Here is a 23,106-nt window from a genome sequence, read left to right as displayed (position 1 = left end):
ATCAAGCCACTGTGTTTGTTTTCAATCGCATTGCCCTCCCCTGCATATCAGATACAGACCATTAGCACAGCACAGACCCCCCAGTCAATCACACCACCAATTGTAAAGACAGTGTTTATCCCCCCCACCCCCACTAAAACCGCCACACACACACTGATAAACACACCCCTCCAAAGCTTTTGCCCTCTGAGCGGCTGAGCAGGCAAATGATCTGCCAGGGGCTTTGCGGTAAAACGGTTAGCGTCCGCATTAAGCGCCACCTCACATGTGGCCCAGCCGACGAGGGGTCATGAGAATACGCGGGGTCACGGGAGAGTAACGGAAACGTTTAGGGCTTATTGGAGTGGGTGCGCTCAGTGCGTTGACAGCGAGAGTGCCTGATGGTGTACTCAAAATGGGGTAAAAGTAAAGTGTACCTAATTTCAAGTATTGTAGCTAAACTTTAAGATAAGTGTTCTACATACAGACATTTTGTTTTTCTTTTCAAAATACACTATGGGTCCCACCTTTTCTTTTTAATTGCCAAAAGCCGAAAGGTGAATACAAGGTGGCACAGCGGTAGTGGTTATTAGACTGTCAGATATTTGCCAGGCTTTTAGCATAGTGACCCACCATAGTGTATCACATGGTCCAGGTTCAGCCAGAGTGCCAGTGTGTTGGGGGTGTAAGAGTCAAATGTCCCCAGGACAGCTGCCCACTCTGCACTGCCAGCTCTATCTCTAATCCGGAGGGGTCGTAATGGGGCAGGAGAGCAGAGGATGAGCAGGGAAAAGCACGATATTTGTGCTTTTTGTTTTGGCACTGGGGTTAATGCTGCACTCTTTAGCACCCGGCAGCCACACAATCCAACCTCACAGGAAGTGACCCGTGTCTATCTAGTGCAGGCCTCTGCAGCATCTCAAATAGAAGAGCTTTGTTTTCTGCTGAATTCAAATTAATTGTTCAGCTTCTCCCTTCCTAGTTATCAAACATGTGGGTTTGTGGCCTAGCAACGAAAGAATGAAGACATAAGAATGAAACTAGCCAAGGGGATACGTAACAGGGCGGTGATGGGTGCCATGATGTCATTATTTAATCTTTTGAGTTCTCATATGTTATATTAGGTGCAGTGTGTGTGGGAAATGTGGAAATGAACATGCATTTTTGTCTTTAAAGGCACCCAGTGCAACTTTCGAGGCTTAAAAATAAACATTCAATTTTTATTCTTTTTTACACGTAGTAAGTTTCAATAACTCCATACCATTACATATCGACATTCAAGGAGCAAAGATGAGACGTCGTTGTGTGGTGAGAACTGATAGAAAATCGTAAACAACAACAATCGCCGCCATTTTTTCCCCAAATCTTTATTTATTGGTGCCACCAATAAATAAAGCAGGATTCCAGTCAATGGAAAAATGGCCTCTCCCCACCGGCGATTGTTGTTGTTTACGATTTTCTATCAGTTCCCTTGAATGTCGATATGTAATGGTATGGAGTTATTGAAACTTACTACGTGTAAAAAAGACTAGAAATTGCACTGGGTGCCTTTAAAGTGTGTTAGTGTGTGTGTGCATATTGCTTTAGGGTATCTGTTTTAGGAATGTCCAACTGGGGATGCGTTTCTGAGAAATGGTGTGTGTGTCTGTGTGTGTTGCAGGTGTGGAGGCTGATCATGTGGAGGATCTGTGTGTGTTTCTGCTGGTGTGTGGCCTACGGAGGGTGAAGGACCCACTCTACCTCCTCAAAGCTTTCTCAGGTACATCTCTCTCTCAACACACACACTTCTCAGGTACATCTCTCTCTCAACACACACACTTCTCAGGTACATCTCTCTCTCAACGCACACACACACACTCATTTCTCAGTCAGCATAGACCCTAAGTGCCCACGCTTAACCACTGAAACATGAGCGTCTCTCTCACACACTTTCCTTCAGCTTTTTAACTACAAGCAATTGCAGACGGTCTTCCGCCCCAGTTCTGTGAAATACAGGAACACACCCATTAAAAGGATTTTAACAAAATGTGTATTTCTTTTTTGTTTGTTTGGGTCATACTTGATCATGCCCTAGAACACATCTACAGGTGTTCCAAAGAGTAATATTTTTGTATCTGTAAATAAACCCGTAATGATATTTTTGGTTGCCTGTTTACATCAACAGAATGGCATGCCAGCAATCCCCAGGTGGTCTTCATAATCATCGGACCAAAGGTAAATAAGATCGGGAGGGGGGGGTCAGAAAGATATATAGAGAGAGAGAGTTTTTTCTGAGAGAGAAGCAGGGAAAGAGTGTAATTGGATTACACTGGAGAGCTATCTCCTCGGAAACCCGGCGTAGGCAGCCTCTGATAAGGTCACACACTCTCTGCCTGACCTGAGGCCACTGCTGTGCTGTACTGTGCTGCCCTTTACCAGCTCCCTGAGCGCCGGACTGATAGTATGAGCGCGGACGACAGCAACATGCCTTCTGCTGGCCTGGAAGTTTACCTGTTTACCTCTCTCTAAGTCCCTTTCTTTCTCTTTCACTCTCTCTCTTTCATTCTTCCCACATCACCTCTCCAACACACACACAACACACACATGCACATCCCTTCCTACAGAAATATGTTTGTTACTGCCTTTTATTACTGGCAAAGTAAAGTCACTGTAAGCTCTGAAATCTATATAAAGTACAGTATCACTTGCACACACCCACAACCCACCACTGTGAGGCCTCATGTTTGGTTGTCCCATTGAGGGACGTTGTCCTCAGTGGCTCAGTGGCTAAGACCTAATATTGACATAGGGTCGGGTATATTTATTTTTATACATTGGGATGATCAAATAATAAGTGTTTGCTAACAGGGGACGGGGGTGGATTTTATTTAGAAATAGGTCAGAAAATGAAAGAAGCTTACTTTTTTCATTGTTCATTTTAGATTTGTGTCCTGTGCCTACATTTCTTACCCATCAATCAACCCAACACCGTCTATTGTAACTTTAAACAGTGGTAGACTGAATCCTTATATTGGACAACAGTTGATATGATGAGATATGATAACTTCATATTTCAATCCTAATCCTTGTATTTCAGTCCTGTAGCAGAACATTGAGAAGAGATTGGAACTGGGAACAGACTGGGTGCAACCAGGAACAGGTTTTCCAGGCATTTTGAAATTGCTTCAGTAAACACACAGTGATAGGATTATATAGGAAACCTCTGCAGTCTGATTTCAGCTTCAGATGGACAGGTGTGCAACTTCTTGATTGGAGGACACCATGATGACCCTGTGGGTGTGGAGAGTTTTACTTGGCTTCTTCGTTTAACAGTCTTAACGATTCATTAAGCTACTTAAGGCTACCCCCAAAGACGTGCACACTTGATATCTCGTTGGTGTGTGAGTTCTAAAAAGAGAGATGTTCACACAAACAGACTGACTTGATATATAAGGTTTTAGGTGTTAGATTTATTTTTAGTTGCGTTTTATTCCCTTTGAATTGAGCGTGTTACAGAAGAGGAATTGTGCTATTGTATTCCAATAATGTGTTGACTTGTACAAAGTCACATTGTCACAAAAATGATACAACACTATAACTACACCTCATGTGCTTTTTTCAAGTGCTTCCCCACATCAGTGTAGTTGCATGTGTTAGACCTGTTTCATATGCTGTTAGTGTTTCTTTTATTATTATTTCTCAACACTCCATCCTTCTGTCCTATTTATTTTAAATGACATTGTTGATGGTCGAAATCATCTTCAGACTCCTACAGTTTAGGGTGTAAAACAAAAATGTTGAGACATTTATAAAGTGGTGTGAATATGAGACAAATGTAAAGCCAAGTTTGTTGTTGATTTGTTTCCAGTCCTGTACATTGATCGCTCTGTGAGAAAGTAATGACCTGTCCATTGCCAAGCAGATTTGTGCATGTTATGAAGCCGAATCTACAAGGCACAAGTCTACAAGGAGTGACACACCAGACATTTTGTGATTGCGTATTTGGAGAGAAAATCGAACCTCGGCTCTCGTCAAAAGAGTGAGTGCTTGCTACCGGCCATTGATTTGCCTCCTTTTGTCTCTGGGTTGGCTATTGATCGCAGAGATGATGGTGACAGCATCTTGAGGCATAACTTTAGGGAGACGGTCATGAACTCAGGCTTGTCTCTCTGTAACTGGGCATTTCAGGCTAATTCAACCAGTTGTCCCCAGTTGTGTGTTCAATTCAATTCAATTCAATTTGATTTGATTTATATAGCACCATAACAATACAAATGTCTCAAGGCGCTTTACAGAGCCCAGAGCCTGAACCCCCTTAGTGCAAGCACAATAGCAACAGGGGCAAGAAAAAACTCCCTGTTAGTCAGGAAGGAACCTTAAGCAGAACCACGACACATAAGGGGGGACCAATCCTAGCGTGAGGTTGGCCAGGTGAAGATAGGAAGGGGGCATGGGGAGGGCTGTGTGGCAGAAGGGGAAGAGAAACCACAGGTGTTGTACACAGCCTGCATTTGGTTGAGGTACATAATATATATACAGACATCCGGTGGTAAATACATGATACAAACAAGGCCAGTTTAGTGGGTATATACACTGTGGTCATAGGGTAACTGTTACAGGGGCACGAGGAGTAAGAACAGAGAAACATGTTGGTGGTGGCCATAATATATATTGTATATAAATGCTGGCATGGGGTAGAGTAGGTGTACGGCAGTGCGGTGGTGGTAGGTGCAATTGGCCCGAGGGTTTCTACAGGTAGATCGGGTGAAGAGACTACAGCAGCGTCCCGTAGCGAAGATAGTCTAGATAAGGAGAGAAAGAAAAAGAACAGTGAGTGAGAAGGTAGAGTTTGGCCTTCCATATGCAAAGATGAGGAGTAGTGGGGGTGATGAGTAATGTTTCCACCGCCATCAGCAGTGAGTTTACTTTTACTTTCACCCAGCTTTTATCATCAATGAGGTATATTCTCTCTCTTTCTCTCTCTTTCTCTCTCTTTCTCTCTCTTTCTCTCTCTTTCAGACTCTCTTTGATCTTTGATATTGTGTCATTTGACTTTTCCCTGAAAATGTTTGCTCTGTGTTTGGCGTTGTGTGTTAATGAATGTGTTTGTCATTCCGTGGACTGGATCAGACCTGTCCCATCGCCCAGAGCTGTCTAGACCAATGTTTCACACAATCTGATAGATCCTGTGTGTGTGTGTGTGTGTGTGTGATCCATTTCGCCTTGTGGAGTGGAAGGACTTTGTGCCTTCAAAGGAGCCTGGGTTGTGTATCTGCTAGTGTGTGTCACTTGTTTCCCCCTCATCTGTCTCATGCAAGGACTGTCTGTTTAACCTCTAAGTCCCTTTCGTTCTCTCTCACTCTCTCTTTTTCATTCTTCCCACATCACCTTTCCAACACACATACAACACACACAGACATGCACACACACACACACACACACACACACACACACACACACACACACACACACACACACACACACACATACAGACACACAACATCCCTTCCTACAGAAACAAGTCTGTTACTGTATTTTATTACTGCCAAGGTAAAGTCACTATAAGCTCTACAATCTATATCAAGTACAGTATCACTTGTGATTATGGAGGGATTTCTTGATGGCGTTGTGAAAGAAGAAAAGGCTTGGAAAGCAGTGGAGAGGGGGGGGAAAAAAAGCTTAAACTTCAAACTGCTAAACCTGTGTGCCCGCTGATCCGCTTATCTTGTTGCCCTGCTTGCCCATGTCCTGCCCGATCTATTGGGAAATATGCCCAACTCCACCCTCTTTACAAACACACACACACCCACACCCACACACACACACCTCCCTCCTCTTCGCTCTGTCTCTTCCCCTGTCCCTGGTTTTGGCCTTGGCCCTAGCTGCTTGTCTTGACTAAGATGACATACTGTAGATCTGTATCAGGGCATTTGACTCATTTGACTTATATACCATCAGAAACACTTCTGTTGCTGCAGTGAACTTAATTTCAATCGAATCAAACACACCTGTCCCACTGACACATAACTGTCCTGTTGGATAGTGCTGCAGCTGAGCACTGCGTTGCTGGCGTGGCTGCTGCTGCCTCTGCTGCTGCCTCTGCTGCTGCTGCTGCCTGTCCTGCTACTGCTGCCTGTCCTGCTACTGCTACCGCTACTGCTACTGCTACTGCTACTGCTACTGCTTCTGCTTCTGCTACTGCTACCGCTACCGCTACTGCTACTGCTACTGCTACTGCTACTGCTACTGCTACTGCTACTGCTGCTACTGCTACTGCTACTGCTGCTGCTGCTGCTGCTACTGCTACTGCTGCTACTGCTACTGCTGCTGCTGCTGCTGCTGCTGCTGCTACTGCTACTGCTGCTACTGCTGCTGCAGCTGCAGCCACTGCCCTTGACCTAAATTGCCGTGGCGCTGCAGCCCTACCACTGGGCCACCTAATGCATTCAAATTCCTCATTGCAATTAATCAGATTGAGCAGCAGCTCCTCCCTGACCCCAATCTGGACAAATCTACCGGATTTTCCCAGCCGGTTATTCGCCCTCTCCTCTGCCGGGCCGCCAGGGCCGTGTACGCCCGGCCATGATCCCAACACCGATTACTGACCCTCTCTTTCTCTCTCTCTTTCTCGCTCTCTCTCTCTCTCTCTCTCTCTCTCTCTTTCTCTTCCCCCCAATGGTTTGTGTCTATCAGTAGATAGGGAGGTATTACTGAAATTGTATCACAGAGCAGATCTGCTTTGCAGGGGGAGAAGAGGATTGAAAAAGAAAAAAAAAAACTGGGCTGCTTATTTTCAGACCCCCTCTCCACATTTATGTTTGCCACAGTCAATCTTGTTCAGTGAAGAAATGTGTTTGGCTTATTTGATTTGATTTTTTTTTATATATTTTCATAACCCCAGGCTCTCCTTATGTTGAACGGGGTCATGGCAGGCTACAGTGCTTGTTTGTTTATGGCATGTCCATATGCTGTTACTATTTGCGGTCATGGTTGGGGTTGTCCACAGCAAACTATTTCCCATTATGAAGTGAATCACCAGTGAAGGGCTCTTCGTCATGCCCTAACGGGTCAGTTATTCCCCATCTGGGAAGCAAACTCATAGTTAGACGTGACCCTTTCCCACTTCTGTGGAACCACAGTGGGCTACTAATAAAAATAATAAGACAGATAGACCTCGGAAGACATGCAGATATGTATTGAAGAAGGAAAGGAGTGAGGGAGAGAGAGGGATTGAGGGGGTGGATGGGATGACTCATTGAGCCTGTGATCTTGTTTCAGATGGATCCGGAGCTCTCTGAAGAGGTGGAGGAGAGGGTCAGGAGGTGAGACCCTCCTGTCTGATGTGCCTGCCTGTCTTATATACTTACTTAAGCACTTACCTAAGTGCTCTTGTTAGTGAAAATTTTCCCCCCTGGATGCTGCGTTTGTCTTACGAGCATCGTTTAGCACTGTCGTTTGTGCAAGAACGGCAACCTAAACTATTCTCATTTGTTGTTCCATGTTGGTGGAATGAGCTGCCTAGCACTACCAGAGCAGGGGTGTCCCTCTTAACCTTTAAGAAGCTCTTGAAGACCCAACTCTTTAGAGAGCACTTCCTTTCCTAACTTGCACTTCCTCTCCTTTCCTCTTCCTTCCTCTACCTCTCCTTATCCTTCCTCTAATGCTATCTCCTCTAACTAGTACTTAACTCGCACTTACATCCTTGCTTTTATTGTTACACTAGGTCTCTATTGCTGGTAGCTTGATTTTTTTTTCACTCCTTTGTACGTCGCTTTGGATTAAAGCGTCTGCTAAATGACTAAATGTATGTAAATGAAAACATGTTCCTGACGGATAGAAAAGAAGCGAGAATGTAAAAAAAGGAAGAGATAGCGATGACAAGAAAAACAGAAATGAAGATGGGAAAACCGATGAGAGGATGACAAAAATTTCAGAGGCTGGCAGAGGAAAAGTGAGAAGCGTTGGGGAAAAAACACAGGGACACAAACAAGGAGGAGACAGAGGATGATGAGAGGAAAAGGAAGGGAGGAGGGAGGGTGGGAAAAAGGCGACAGTGAGACGGACAGAAGGAGAGCTAGAGGGATAAACAGAACACACAGAGAGGACATTAAAGGAAGAAGGGATGAACATTTTGGTGTAAAAAACAACCTCAAAAGACACTAGTGACAATGAAAAAGAGAAATTGACAGAGCGAAAGATCAGAAGGCATTTCAGATGAGAAGTGTTTCCAAAGCGCATCTCCTTATCTCACCTCTATATTGAGAGTGTAAACAAACTTAATATGCAACGCGCATCACTTCCTGTCGGGAGTGTCACCATGAAAGGCATGGCGAGGCAGAACAGAAGTACCGCACAGGACCCAGCTCCTCAGCCCAGACAGTGGCCACGCCTGGCCCGGATGTGGCCCTGATATGGCCCAGTAACAGCAATGGTCCAGTTCTGTTTGCATGTCTTACATTGAGCAGGAGTTCAGATGCTGCTGGAATTCATTAAGTTGTGCAGTTTGCAGTTTATCTCAGCATCAAGACTTAACGATGTGTTTGCTTTTGTGTTTGATTTAGTGTATTTTGTAGTTCTGTCATGTGTGCAAGTCTATGTATATACACGTGCGCCCTAATGGATTTTCTTTCTGTGTGTGTGTGTGTGTGTGTGTGTGTGTGTGTATATGTGTTTGTGTTCGTGTGCATGTCCTTGTTGGTGTGTGTATGTGTTTACTGTTACGTGTTTCTTTGGTGTGTGTGTGTGTGTGTGTGTGTGTGTGTGTGTGTGTGTGTGTGTGTGTGTGTGTGTGTGTGCAGGTCATCAGGAGTGTACCTCACTGCCGAAAGGGAACAGGAGGAGCTACACGCTGCCATGACGCACTCCTTCGCCCTGGTGAACAGCTCCATCTCGGAGGGCATGTCTGCTGCCATCTTAGAGGTCAGAGGTTAGCGCTGGTGCGTCATGGGAATGGGCATGGTGGTCCATATCATCTGCCTTAATATCCAATCACTTAGCATGTAGTTTAATCTGGGCAGATTTACTCTACAGTGGATGTATTGCCCATCTTTAATATACGAGTGTCCTGGGGAGAGTATATCTTTTTAGCAGGTCCCACGGGGTGAGCTGTGCTTCATCCTCTCGATCTATAAAAAGACAGCAGTCTGTTCGGAGCCTGAAATGACCTTTCAGTTATGTTCAACCAGTGAAGGATGGAGCCCCTAAGCCTACTGGGCGTTTTGGAAGTGCCTCAGTCTGACATTCTGCTCAAGGGATGCTCTCAGCTCAATCAGGAGGAGGTCCATTTGTTGTGAAACAGGAACAAGAGGTGTTTTTTTTGACAATTGAATCACATACAAATTATGTCCTCAAATGCACCCAGTTGACTATTACCAATTGGAGCATGGTCATTTATGGCTAGGGATTTGTTGAAGGAGTCTCAGTTTATCAGTTTGTCTCCAGTAAACTCACAAGTCACCATCTAAGAGCCTTTTTTTCAAACGTTTTCTTGCAGGAAAGCATGCCACGGACCCCCCTAGTATTTCTGGGTGTGCAACTTTCTGCCCCATGCTCAATTTGAACCCCCAGCCGCCACTGAAACAGTCCCAGTAACTAGAGAGAGTGTGGGCCCTTCAGGTGGGGACACTTGACCTAAGGGTAGAGCTCAAGCGACTGAAGAGACTCTTTCATCTATCATTCACTGGCTTCAAGCTCAATTTCTCATTTCACCTAACCTCTCGCTCCCTCTCTCTCCATATCTCTTTCTATGCCTGTCTCTCTCTCCCCGCTCTCTCATCTCATCTCTCTTTCTCTCTCTCTCTCTCTGTATATATTTATCTCCCTCCCCACTCTCTCAGCTCATCTCTATTTCCTTCTCTCTGCATATATAGCTATCTCTCCCTATGTTTATCTCTCTCTCTCTTATCTTCCCTCTCTCTCTCGTCTCACATCTTGCTTTCTCTCTCTCTCTCATCTCTCTCTGCACAAGCGTATCCTCTGATAAATGTAGCCACCTCCTTCTGAATCACCTTTAATCGCAAGCCCAAACCCTGCCAGTTTCATTTCAAGCATCGGGCCCCTGCATATGAGCATTCTATCATTCTCCCTTAATTCTTTCACCACACCTCCAGAGCACCATCAGCCGTACGCTTGAGAGCTTGAGGCATAAACACACTCATAAAGCCCGTATAGCCTTCTCTTACTCAGCTCCCCAGCATCTATAACACACTTATCGCCCCTCGTCCTAACATCAAGGGCACACGTGAAGAATCGAAGGCGTTTTTGTTTCATTATTTTTTTTGACAGATCCTGACTGTTGGAAAAGTTGGTAGTGTGTGTGCGTTTGTGTGCAGATGCATATTATACATTTAGCCGTTTTCTAATGCACCACTGCAGTGTTTGTGTGTGTGTTTGCGTGTGGTCCAGGGTTTGTGTGTGTGTGTGTGTGTGTGTGCGCCTGTGTGTGGTCCAGGGATTGCGTGTTTGTGTGTGTGTGTGTTTGTGTGTACAGGAGCGTATTATACATTTAGCTGTTTTCTAATGCACCACTGCAGTGTTTGTCTGTGTGTGCCTGCGTGAGGTCCAGGGTTTGTGTGTGTGTGTGTGTGCGTGTGTGTGTGTGTATGTGTGTGTGTGTGTGGTCCAGCTCCTCTATTTTCAGACCTCATCCCACTATCTCCTCATTTGTTGGCTGCAGAGCCATTATCAGGCCTGCGCAATCGTGCCACGCTCTCTCCTCTCCTTTCCATTCTTATCGCTGCGCAAGGCACTAATCCAGTTAATCTGTTTTAAACACTGAAGATTAGCACAATCCACATAGGGTTTACACCACTGATAAGCACGCGTGTGCATGCGTGTGTGTGTGTGTGAGGGAGTGAGTGTGTGCGTGTGCGCGTGTGTGTGTGTGTGTGTGTGTGTGTGTGTGTGTGTGTGTGTGTGTGTGTGTGTGTGTGTGAGAGAGAGAGAGAGAGAGAGAGAGAGAGAGAGAGAGAGAGAGAGAGAGAGAGAGAGAGTGTGTGTGTGTGTGTGCCAGGGCTGAATATGTCACACAGGGGAGAGAGCAATTAGCTCATCAGATGGAAATCCCCAGTTGCCCACCCCCCACCAACAAAGACACACACACACACACTCCCCTCACCCTTCCTCTCTGGTTCAGCACCAAGTCATTGGCTTACATGGAGAGAATCCACAGAAGCAGGCTGGTCACAGGAGGTCCTGGCAGCCAGCTTAGAGAGAGGTTGAGAGCAGGGCATTGAAACCTAAATGATATGGCAACCTGAATTCATCACCTGGCAGAGACTTTGGACTTCTTGATGTTAAGCTGTGTGTGTGTGTGTGTGTGTGTGTGTGTGTGTGTGTGTAGGTGTGTAGGTGTGTGTGTGTGTGCATCGAGGAGAAACAGTGCACAGTCATGAGCAGCTAAGCCTTGCTAGATGCCCTCCGAACACAACTACACTGTGTGCTGGGATGGAAGGGGGGGGGGTTTAGGCCAAGCTGATTTAGTCAATGTAACACTATGCAACAAACTACCACTTTTTCAGGCATATTGTTTATGATCAACTACTTATGGTGTCATCTTCAAATGAACTTTGATGGTATATGCTCATGTGAAGGACAGATAAACAGGCTATGCACTATGTAGCTTTGTTGTCGGGGTGGAACAGCAGCTGAAGCCTCTGCAGGCCAGTGAAAACCTGTAGCCAGTGAACACTCTTATCCAGCTCTGGAAGCTCTAGTCCATTAGAGCTGTAGAAAGGTCATCTGCCCAGCTTACAGGGAGCTAAAGCTAGATCCCATTCAAATATCATATAGCCTTTGCTCTAAAGTGCTAGTGTGTAGTATACTGTAATGTACAATGCACACACAGACACACAGATAATCAAGGAAAACACTTTCTCATGATGTACTCATAGGTTTACAATATGACCGCTTCTAACAGAAATCAGAAAATGACACATTAAAAACATCTTATATTTTACCTAAAAGTCATATCGTTTTGAAAAATTCCAGGACAGCAGATGTATCCACTTCAACCTTGAGTATACGTCTAGGACACACAGATGCCATTTATGTTCAGGCTTTGAATCCAGGCTCCTGATCTCTGTGATCCTAGTGGTATTACGAGTTATTGAGTTCTATTCAAAACAGTCCAACCTTTCTCTGTCTTTAAAAAGGACATGAAGACCCATCCATCCCAAAGGCCGCTGCTTATCTAGCAAGGCTTATACATCAATCTCTTACTTTTTTTTTTGTAATCTGTGTGAATTTATCCCTTTATTTTTACCGCCGGCACTTGCATAGGGTGTAATTGTTGCATTGCATAGTGGACCTTTCAGTGTTTCCTGCTCGACCACTGTTGCTTTGGTTGGAATCTACCTCACCTGTACCTTACTGTAAATATAAAATGACGATATACTGTAAATGTCAAAATGTAGGAATTAGTGAAAGCAGTTACTCATAAGGTTTTTTGACATGCCACAAAATGTCAGCCATTAATCACAGTTATTCTCTACAGGGGTTTTATGATTAATGAAGGGATTGTGTTATAATTTTTTTTTTCATTTCTGGTCCTCAGGCCATGCATCTGGGATTGCCCGTGTTGGCCAGAGACATTCCCGGGAACGCCGCCATAGTAGAGCATGAGGGCACTGGGCTGCTCTACTCCTCCCCTGAGGTATGACACACACACACACACACACACACACACACACACACACATAGACACACACATAGACACACACACACACACACACACATAGACACACACACACACACATAGACACACACACACACACACACACACACACACACACACATAGACACATAGACACAGACACAGACACAGACACACAGACACACAGACACAGACACAGACACAGACACACACTCACACACACACACACACACTCACACACACACACAGACACACACTCACACACACTCACACACAGACACACACACAGACACACACACACAAAGACACACAGACACACAGACACACGCTCACACACTCACACACACACACACAGGCACACACACATAGAATATGCAGACACTCACGATCACACTCACATACATACCCACACACACATACACGAACGGCATACTCATGAAGTAAATCCTCTTTAGAAGAAGAGGCCAAAGATCACCGTGTCACCCTCCCCTCCTCCTCCCGTCCTGAGTCCTAGCCTCCTTTAAAGCTACCGCAAACTCTTTACTTAAGGCCTTTACCCAACCACAACCCTATGACGAAACCCTCTTAAGACTGCCTGGATGTCAGGCTAGAGTTTGTGGATTTACGTCGGCGCTATCTCAGCATGGCGTTCTGTTTTCATTTGTTTTTTTGTTTTTTCTGATGGAGAACTTCTTCCCAGCTATTTCTCTTCGCCGACGGTAGCTCGGTGAGGGTTGTATATCCTTTTCTCAGAGGCAGAAATGTTGACAGGAGAGGTCCTCCATCTGTAAGCCTGGGTGTAAATCTGACACAGGGGTTATAGAGCTGCACAGAGAAGTGTTGGCTGGTAGGATGTAATGTGCAGGAAGACGAATCATGACTCTGATATTTCAATACTGTGGCTGACAAATGACCAGCGATCAGTGTTGCAGTGTAGCACCCTACAGATACAAATAAGTTAGCATTTTGATGACTAGTGGACTCACTAAGTCATCAAGGAAGTCTTTTTTTCCATCAACAACTCTTCAACATTCTCTTCAGTATCAAAAATTGATTAATTCATTAATTAAAATGTTTTGTATTTTCACCCCAAACACTGAGATCTCAACGAGAGTAAAAGGGAACAGACAAAACGCAAGCAGAAAACAAAACACAAAAAAACTGAGAGGTTCCCAGTGGTGCCGTGCTAGTTGGCACGCTAGCTGGCGCCGACATGATTGCGCTGCACCAGTGCCAGAGGATCAGGCTTTCTCAGCGGGCGGTCGGGGAGTGCAGCCGGTGCCGCCTAAGCTGCGCAGAGCGGAGAGGCTCACAGATGGCCCGGGAGTCTCCCGCGTGCTAAAACCGCAACTTGCGGGGACCGAGATCAATGCTCATTTTCAAAAGAAGAAGACTATTCCCTGGGGAAAAAAAGAATGAGCCGCTTAGAAAGTTTCAGGAAAAACACCAGCCCTAGCGATCGGGATTCGACGTTATTAAAATCCTTTGATTTGAGCTTTAAAGCAGACTCACATCTGGGTTGGCACAGGGACTTTCAACATGGAATGAACACATCAGTGCAAAACAGGACGTACAAATGCATAGGTGCTTTGAACATCATGTAGCTTGCTGCTCTGCGCACTTGGCTGAATATATCAATTAGCATTATCGAATATTAAAGTATACAACGCTAAATTACATTTGTTATCCACTGCACTTAAAATTACTGGCACAGATTTCAGTGGTTTTGCTAAATATGTCTGTCATGTCATTCTAAGGTAGTGGCAGCTCTTATATTTACCTGGACAATTACTGTTAAACACAACCCCTTGGTCTGAGTGCGTTCTCACTCTGTAGATGTTCCCAATGTTAGACCTTATAATCAAAATAGAAAACCAAGTCTTTTCAGCAGTGCCTGAACCAAGTGAAAACTGACTGGAAGATGGTTGACTCATGTAGAGAAAGGTCAGACCTAGCCCTTAGGCCAACATAACCTGTGAGCAGCTCATTTTTAAAATACATTCAACTCTAGGAGGACTGCTGAGTTTTAAAACTCGCTGGCCCTCTCATCTGAGAGAGCTCCAGAGGGTTTGGGCGCTTTTTCTGCCTGGGATCATTAAAAGCTACTGTATTCCTATCCTCTCTGGACGGCAGGTCTGTGAATACAGTTCTGCTCTTTTTACTTTCCAGGCCACTTTGAAACGAGGTGCACCACCAATCCTTTAAAGTAGCACTTCAAAAGCTCCTTTTCCTGTAAAAAAATAAAAAGGCCTTGGTGGCCATTTGGGTCTCAGTCACGCAACAAGCTCCTGGCTGGTGTTAACAGCCTGGCATCTGCTGAGGGATCCTCAGTCATTACACCTTTGCCAGTTCCTAGCGCTCATAGTCAAGCGAGGGCGCCAGGCCAGGGCCCGGCTCACAGAGGGAGTCCGTGTGTTCAGAGTGTGCTGGTGCTCAGGGAACCATCTCATTATACCGTTTTTAATTAAGTGCAGTTTGGGCCTGGCAGTTACCTGTTAGTTTCCCCGTTCTTTCTTTCCAGGACAGCGTCCTTCTCGACTTAGGACCCCGACTAAACTGACCAATAATGTAGCCAGCAGTTATTGGGTTGGAGGTCCAGGGCTGGCGAACATGTAGTGGCATATCCGGGAATGTTTGCCCAGTTCTCACCCTCCCTCTCGGTCCCATTCACCCCCCCACCCTTTTAATTGATGTATCTCAACTGGATACCAAGGCATCCCGGAATCTACTGTCAAATGAGTTGAAATATAAACGGCTCCAGAATGTGCGGTGGTAAACAAGGACATTCAAGGCCTTTTTCGGCATTGGGCAGAAGGGAGCAAGTGGGCCTCAACGCTGTTAATCGTGGACGCTCCCGCTGTCACGATAGATTAATGCATGACTAACCACGGCACAGCCTGTAAAAAAAAAGAAGCCGAAAAAAAAACCGAGCCCCTGGGTAATCTGTGGTATTTCGTCATGATTCAGTGGTTAATTTAAAGTCCTTTGTGAGACAGCAAGACAGGGCCGAATCAGTGGCCAATTTAGCTGCCTCATTTTGGCTCAGCCTTCAAGTCCTCATTATAAGCCAAGTGACAGCCGAGTCTCCCCTTTCAATAAGTCACGGGAGAGGGGAGAGTGCATAATTCACTTCAGACATCACCAGCTAGAGCTTAGGTAGCATCTTACATTGAAAAAGACAAGCCGTTAAGTTTTTTAGCAGCAGCAGCGTGGGAGAAAGACTGTCAGTAGGTAAACTAGCCACTGAGTCAGCACTTTGATGGCATGTCTTCGCTTTGCCTCGGCCCCTGTGCTCACAAGTTTGGCTGTTTTGCTTCTTCTTCAGGAGTTTATCCTGTTGGCCAAGCGACTGTTGGATGACAGTCTGCTTCAAAAGCGTCTATCTGTTAATGGAATGCGCTACGTGGGGGAACGCCACAGCTTTGCCCAGGAGAGGAAGACCTACCAGCAGCTGGTGGAGTCGCTGCACTTGTGACGAAGACGACGCTCTACCTCCAGAGCTACTGTGTTTTAGCGGGCATTCAAGTGTCTGGTTTACATCTTGAGCGGAAAATTACCAGCTAATTTGCACTCAGGCTTTCATCTTGACACCAAATACATTTGGCATTTCTGTCAAAGCACTTTGTGATCGGAACCTTTTTAAACGATAATTGATATTTGACTGTTAGTTACATAATTATTCTGCCGGACCTAATACAGACATTTTGTAAGACCAGTCTGGTGCTCCGGGCATCTCAGGAATACTACAGTGATGTAAGCACGTGTCGACTCAAAATCTGGTGGAGAATTACATTATTAGAATTAAAGTGATTTTTTTAATCTGTGAACAGTTTACACTTTTAGCTGCAAATGTTATTGCCTGTACCAATCATGAAATTACCCAAAGGCATGGCATGAACTCTTGTTTTCTATGCCAATTGGAATGTTGTATGGGTTTTGGACTGTAACTATATCATGGATCTATGTTTAATTGTGTCGTGACTTAATTACTCATGGATTGACAAAGAGTTGTCAGCCATTTTCCTATAGTCAGGGCCTGTAGGTGTAGAAAAAAAAAGTTTGGTCCTAATGGCAATGACAGTTCATGTGACACGTCACAGCAGGAATGGGCCATTTTGGGGCTCATTTAAATGCAATGGTTATCTAGCTTTATGTCATTATGTCAGCTAGCTGTCATATACTATTTGACTCTTAATTTGCAGGGAACAGACTATCAGGGTATTAGTCCAGTCGACTTCCTTGCATAGTCATTTAAATGTTTACTCTGTCTGGAAATATGATATGGGCATTATACATTTTGCTCACTATGCTATTCATTTATCATAAAATATGACAGTTCTTAAAAATATGTACAAGGTTCTTTGTGAGTGAGTGTTTGACGCTGGTGATGGGGTGATTTATTTTGAAGTTATTTCAAGGTCTGAAACATTTAATTTAAGACAAGGTGATGTTATATTACAATGTAATATTTAAAAATGTGTACTCAAAAGATACTTTTATGTCTTGGGTATTACAGGGTGGTTGGTATTTAATGGTTAATAATTATTTCTCTCTATTATTTAGCCAGATATATTTAGCTTTATTCTGTTATTATGTATTTCATAACTTTCTTGAGTTGTACATCATTATGCAATGCAATACAAAAATAAAAGCAAATCATGTTTGCATAAATGTTTCTTATCTCAACATCTGACATGAAAATGTGTTGAAAAGAAAATAGGCTATATGAGCCCTTCACTCAGAACACCAAGGAATCTGGTTAATAAAAGACATATCTCACCATGTTAAATTTCACAATTTTGCTATAAAATCTCTGTGGACATCCAAGTATGATCGTTGAATACTAAAAAATATACCGTTTAAGTGTATGAGGTAACGCTAAGTTTTGAACGTTTTTATCAGAAAACATTTTGTCAATATTTCTTCCAGTAAAATTTCAGTTCACAGAATTGTACCATAGCCACTTGAAAGTTGTTTCTATTCGGCCATTCCATTGAATTCCGTGAGTACACCAGTTCACAATGATACACTGAGACACATCTCCTGTCCCGAGCCTGATTACTCATCCATTTTTCAGGAGCTTCTTGTCACATTCCTGCCCCAAGCTCAGAGAACCCAATATTGTAGAAAAGGTCAGACATCACCGTTGACGTTGGGATGCTAACCCTCAGCCGGTGTGTAATGTCAGTCCAAGCAGATACTCTGAGATGCTGAGATGACATTTTGTAGTGAGTGTGTAATCTGCGCAGACCTATAGGCAGGCAACACCCATGGGCCTCCATCTGAACACCATGAAAGAGTAGAAAGGATGGAAAGGCCAGAGCTATATAGGCGCAGTTCCTGTCTTCTTTGTCCAACACAATACACCCCCTTGCGCTGTGTAAGTGCGTGTGTGTGTGTTTGTGTGTTTGTGTGTGTGTGTGTGTGTGTGTGTGTGTGTGTGTGTGTGTGTGTGTGTGTGTGTGTGTGTGTGTGTGTGTGTGTGTGTGTGTGTGTATGTAGTAAAAGTATGGATATGAGGGTTTTTAGTTTTTTTACATTACTTGCTCTGACAAGAATGTAATAGTGAGAATCCACTTGTATGGTTTAGAAGTTTAAAGCTTGGCAAGATAACTGAAGACATCAACTGAAAGTTAGCACGAAACCTTGGCAAATGATTGTATGCTAACCGTATGTCAATGATATTACACCAAAAATAAACTGTCTGAAGATTTTAATGAAAAAAAAAGAAAATAATTCAAAGCAGTCAACACATAAAATGCAGGATAAAGAAAAAAAACAGTGTGTGAAATTCTATACAATATCCAGGCAGGTGTAGCACAGTATAAAAAGACTCATAGAGGGTTGCGCTGATAACAGATGCATATACAAGTCAGTCTTCTTTCTCGATGGTTCACTTGTTAGCTTGACATATATGTGTGAGGACTAACAAAACCGCCGCAAACATGTGGAGATATTGACTTTATATATACGCATCACTTGTTAGTCTCTTACCTCCATGCTCAAAAGGGGACTTTATTTTTCCTCATCAACCATCCTTAGACCTCACACACCTTCACAGTTTGTTCTGATGAGCTGATTTCACATAACACAAATGGAGATCCACAAGTATATGGTTCTGTGTTTTCCCTATCTGTAACATCTCATGAAATAACAGTTCATGAAATAACAGTTGAGTAGGATTTAGAAGGCCTTGGTTGAAATAGTGTGTTTCATCCTCCAAACCTCTGTTATGAACAGTAGCACAGTATGAATTGATAAGCCATATCCACTCACACTGTTAGCAGGACTTCAGCATGATCCTCCTGTTCCCAATGCAGAAAGGCATTGAGGTGATGAGAGACACTGTCAACTGAGTTTTACCCCCCAAACCTCCAGTCTACCCTTTGGCCTTCGTCCTCAACAGCCACAGGGTGTTGCAGTTCACAGGTACTGGCCAACATTGGCAAAGCTTTGTGACCATTCCACCGGCTGAAGGGCTTTTCTAAGTTGATTCATGTAGCACTTAGGACAGTCATAACTTGTTTTTAGTCATATCTCTGGACCATCACTGCTGAAATGGGACAGTAATAATTTGTTTAGCTGGTCCTAAAGGATACATGGACATTTAGGCCCATTTGGGTCCATTTCATTTAAATTGTTCTTTAAGTTTTGAGTCTACCTTTTCAGCCGCCCACATCATACACTAAAGCTGCTCCAGAGAGTCTGAGTTGGGCACTTGGGTTTCGCACTGGCCTTCGTGGCACCCCACTCGTCCTCTGTCGCACCCGGGCTCCCCGCAGTCCCACTCCTCCTTGCCCACCCAGTGGATGCCCCCGAGGCCGTTCTCCCGGGGGGACAGGTGAGGCGACTGCCTGTCCAGCGAGCCAAAGGTGGTGAACTGCACCCGCTTGCGCTTGCTGGTGGGCGAGTCGGCGCGCACCCCGCCCCCCCTGTCACACAGCGTAGCCCCATGGCACCCGCCCACCGCTGCCCCCCCAGCAGCATGAGTGGTGTTGACCGTGGGGGAGCTCAGGGCCTGGCAGTGGCCCCTGCGGCTGAGGCTGGCTGTCTTGTCGATGTCGATGACGGTGGTGGCCTGCTGGGTGTGGTGGTGGTGCTGCTCGTGCTGCATAGGGCTGCCGGGCACGCTCATCACCAGCTCGGCGTCCGTGCCCAGCCACACCCAGTCGTGCCGGTGTCCCGCCGGCTCGGAGCCCTGTGTGGGCACCTGCTTGTGGCGGAACTTGACCAGGTACGAGACGCAGTTAGCAAGGAACACCAGGATGGCCAGACAGAAGACGCCCAGAAGCGCGTACATGCCGATCTCCAGGTCGGTGAGCGTACGGAGACCCAGAGGGTTTTCCCAGCCCAGACCATCGTCATCCCCCTCGCCATTGCTGTTGCTGCTGTTGTCGTTGGCCTCTTTCTCCATGCTCTTGGGCACCTCCACCGGGAAGTTGTTGTAGTTCACCAGGTTGCCAGGGGATTTGCCCATGTCTCCGGAGGAGTTGCCACCGGTGCCGTTCTTGATGGTGGGCTTGGTGGTGGTGCTGAGCTTCCTCATGGCACTCTCCTCCCGCTCCGACGCCGAGCTGGCTGCCACGTCCTGCTCCGTCCCTGGACCCAGTTGTGTCGACCCTGGCTGCTTCCGTTCGCCCCCCTCCACAACCTCCTCCCCGTCATTGCCGTAGTCAGTCCCACTTTCCTTCCGAGGAATGGTAGCCCCACCTCCCAGACCTGTTCCGCTGCCCCCCTTGCTAGTTCCATTGCCCCCGGCATCGACACGCTGTCTCCCAGTCTGGAACTTGACCTTTAGACTGCCTAGGCCAACGGCCAACACTGTCTTCCTCTTAGACTTGTGGCAGGCCTCGCAGATGCCCATCTCCACCCGCACCAGCGCCCCCTGCCCCTCGCCCTCCGCCACTACAGTCACCGCCGGGGGCTCGCCTTGGATGGACACCACAGCCTCGTCCAGGGAGGTGACGGACAGCCGGTAGTGCGAGGGGTCGTAGAAATCCAGCGGGGTGAGAGAGCCGTCACTAAACTGAAGCCAGGAACTCAACACTGCCTCCTGAGAGCAAGAGAGGGCAGAAGAGAGACACGGAGAGAGGGTGAAAATCGAAAAGTTGAAGCGTAAAAGAGTTGGGTACAGAAGGAGGAAGCAAGGGGGAGAGAGAGAGACGAAGAGAAAGGCATGAGCAATCAGAGGACAACATCATTTCCGTGCACAGCAGCATGGACTTAATCTTTTATCTCACTCGTGTATCTGGAAAGATTTGCTCATTTTCACAATAATGTGGGCTTATGTGATGAGCGGGAGAGTTGATTTTGAATGATTAAGGCAGAGGACGAGCGAGCGGGCAGAGAACTGATTGCCACGGAAGTCATTAAAGGACAGAGAGACAATGGTGCCTCACGCCTCAGTGAGTGGCAGTCCTGCCTCTGCCTCTCTGAGCCGCTTAGGGTGGCTCAGCTCGGCTTTCCCTCCGCTGTTGCTATGGACGACGGTGATGAACATACATGCATATTTAGTAACTGTGATATATTTATGTACAATGAACAGCTCCAGGGCATACGGTTATAGGAAATTAATTCTAAATAAATATTTGCTAAATAAACTAAGATTGAATTTACAGTTATATAGATTCAATAGTAGCATAAGAGGGATGGTAGAACGATAGTTCTCAGTTATCTGATCGGGTCAGGTAGTGCAGAAAAAATAAAAAGATAAAGCAGTACGAGTGGCAAATGTCACCTCTGTATCAACTTTCTTCTGATGCTAACGCGAGCCCACCGGTTTCTATCACTCATTGTCATGGTGGAGCCAAAAGGCAAACAGAGGTTTCTGAACGGTTTTATTTTTTAGCTTCCTTAAACAGTAAAATGCTAACAATACAAAACACTGTTTAACTCAAGCAGTAGCACCCAAATCGGGCAGAAATATGGCGGCAGGCTTCTGAAGTGATGTCTTTGGAACCCATGTACAGCGACATGCCCTACTTGTTATCACCCTAGCTAATTTAGAATATTTCAAGGGGTCCTGGAGGAGGTGATAGATCTGATTGGTCAGTGTGACTGTGACTGAGTTGCACTTACCTGTTTGGGGCTGCTGAGTTCCTCCTGTGTGGTCGCCGTGGCGAGGACGGCCCTGTTGCTTCCTGGGCTGAGCTGCAGGCTGAGAGAGAGACCGCTGACCAGCTGCAGCCCCAGCTCTGTGATGCTCACACGCTCGTCCAGCACGCGCACCGTCCTCTCCGCCAGGATGGAGTCCGACAGCGGGGAGAAGACCTGGCGGGAGGTTGGAGAGTAAGGGAGGCAGAGAGATGGAGAGTAGTGTGATGAGGTTGGGAGGCAACAGTGGGAGGGTCACAAGGTCAATACAATGAAAGAGAGAAATAAAAACAGCACAGATTAACAATTTATCAGTATGTGTTCTCCTTGGGTATTGAACCCTTGACCTTGATGTTGGCACTCTGCCCTTGGGTGGATGAGCACAGCGGGCTGGACAGGGTACCTGTATTTTGGTGGTGCCCACATCTTTTCCGGACAGGACCCTCCCGGCTTGTAGCCTGGCGACGCGTGTGTCCTCGACCTTCAGGAAGTAGCGCACCAGCTTGGTGACGTCCACTTGCCAATCGGAGCCCAGAAACACGGCCAGCGGCTCGCGAGGGCTTCGCACCTCCGACGGCTCGGCCACGAAGTGTGTGACGACGCGCACCAGGGCGTGCTGGAACTGAAGCATGCAGCCTTTTCCTTTACGGTCGTCCTCGTCACTGCTCCAGCCCAGTCTAGTAGCACACACACAGAGACACACACACACACACATACACACACACACACACACACATACACACCCACATCCAAAAACACACACAAACACACACACACAGAAAAAAGAGAGCGTGAAATACGCAGGTGAATCTGGTGAACGTGGCCCATCCTCAAACACAAGTGCACACATGAGCATGACATCAAACACGTGAAATGCACACAAACACACAAACACACACACACACGCACACACACACACACGCCGACCCACAGCAGAATACGCTTCTGCACTAACAAGCCATCTCATCCCGCCAGACGAGTGCGCACACACACACAGTCACACACAAACATGCCATCATAGTGACATATGTTGCCTTCCCCTAATGGTTATACTTACTTTCCCAGCTGTGACATGCTGACATGCTGACATAACACATACACTCACACACACACCCTGACACATAACACATACACACACACACACACACACACCCTGACACATATAAATGGCATACAGAGTTGTACCACAAATCTCTTTTTTGCTTTGAAGGACAGCAAGACAGGCACAATATCTGCCCACACAGCCGTATCAAAGAATGACATTTGCGCGCACACACACACACACAAACACACGACATCAATAACAGAACATGTTTACATGTTACATGCATAAACACAGAAGGCCCTGACAGAGGCATTTAATCACCGCATAAACATTGATGCCTGAATATTCACACTCAAGT

The 23,106-nt window shown here is 45.9% G+C and overlaps 2 protein-coding genes across 2 annotated transcripts in view; one reads left to right on the top strand and one right to left on the bottom strand.

Moving 5' to 3' along the window:
- glt1d1 (glycosyltransferase 1 domain containing 1) overlaps positions 1-16,085 on the top strand; it is a gene marked incomplete at both ends in the record, with an annotated part of 38,870 nt that extends 22,785 nt beyond the window's left edge. Inside the window, 6 exons of the mRNA XM_080852930.1 lie at positions 1,640-1,738; positions 2,144-2,193; positions 7,237-7,280; positions 8,757-8,877; positions 12,512-12,610; positions 15,936-16,085. Coding sequence (XP_080709056.1) covers positions 1,640-1,738; positions 2,144-2,193; positions 7,237-7,280; positions 8,757-8,877; positions 12,512-12,610; positions 15,936-16,085 — 563 coding nt within the window. The remainder of the gene's footprint in view (positions 1-1,639; positions 1,739-2,143; positions 2,194-7,236; positions 7,281-8,756; positions 8,878-12,511; positions 12,611-15,935) is intronic.
- A 3,210-nt stretch (positions 16,086-19,295) lies between these two features.
- The window catches only part of LOC308376048 (transmembrane protein 132D), a gene marked incomplete at both ends in the record, with an annotated part of 73,291 nt that continues 69,480 nt past the window's right edge, over positions 19,296-23,106 (bottom strand). The window contains 3 exons of the mRNA XM_080852297.1: positions 19,296-20,663; positions 21,689-21,880; positions 22,107-22,380. Of these exons, the coding sequence (XP_080708423.1) occupies positions 19,296-20,663; positions 21,689-21,880; positions 22,107-22,380 (1,834 nt within the window). The remainder of the gene's footprint in view (positions 20,664-21,688; positions 21,881-22,106; positions 22,381-23,106) is intronic.

The sequence above is a fragment of the Sprattus sprattus genome, assembly GCF_963457725.1.
Source record: "Sprattus sprattus genome assembly, chromosome: 15".
NCBI lineage: Eukaryota > Metazoa > Chordata > Actinopteri > Clupeiformes > Clupeidae > Sprattus > Sprattus sprattus.
This window is presented reverse-complemented; position numbering and strand designations above follow the sequence as displayed.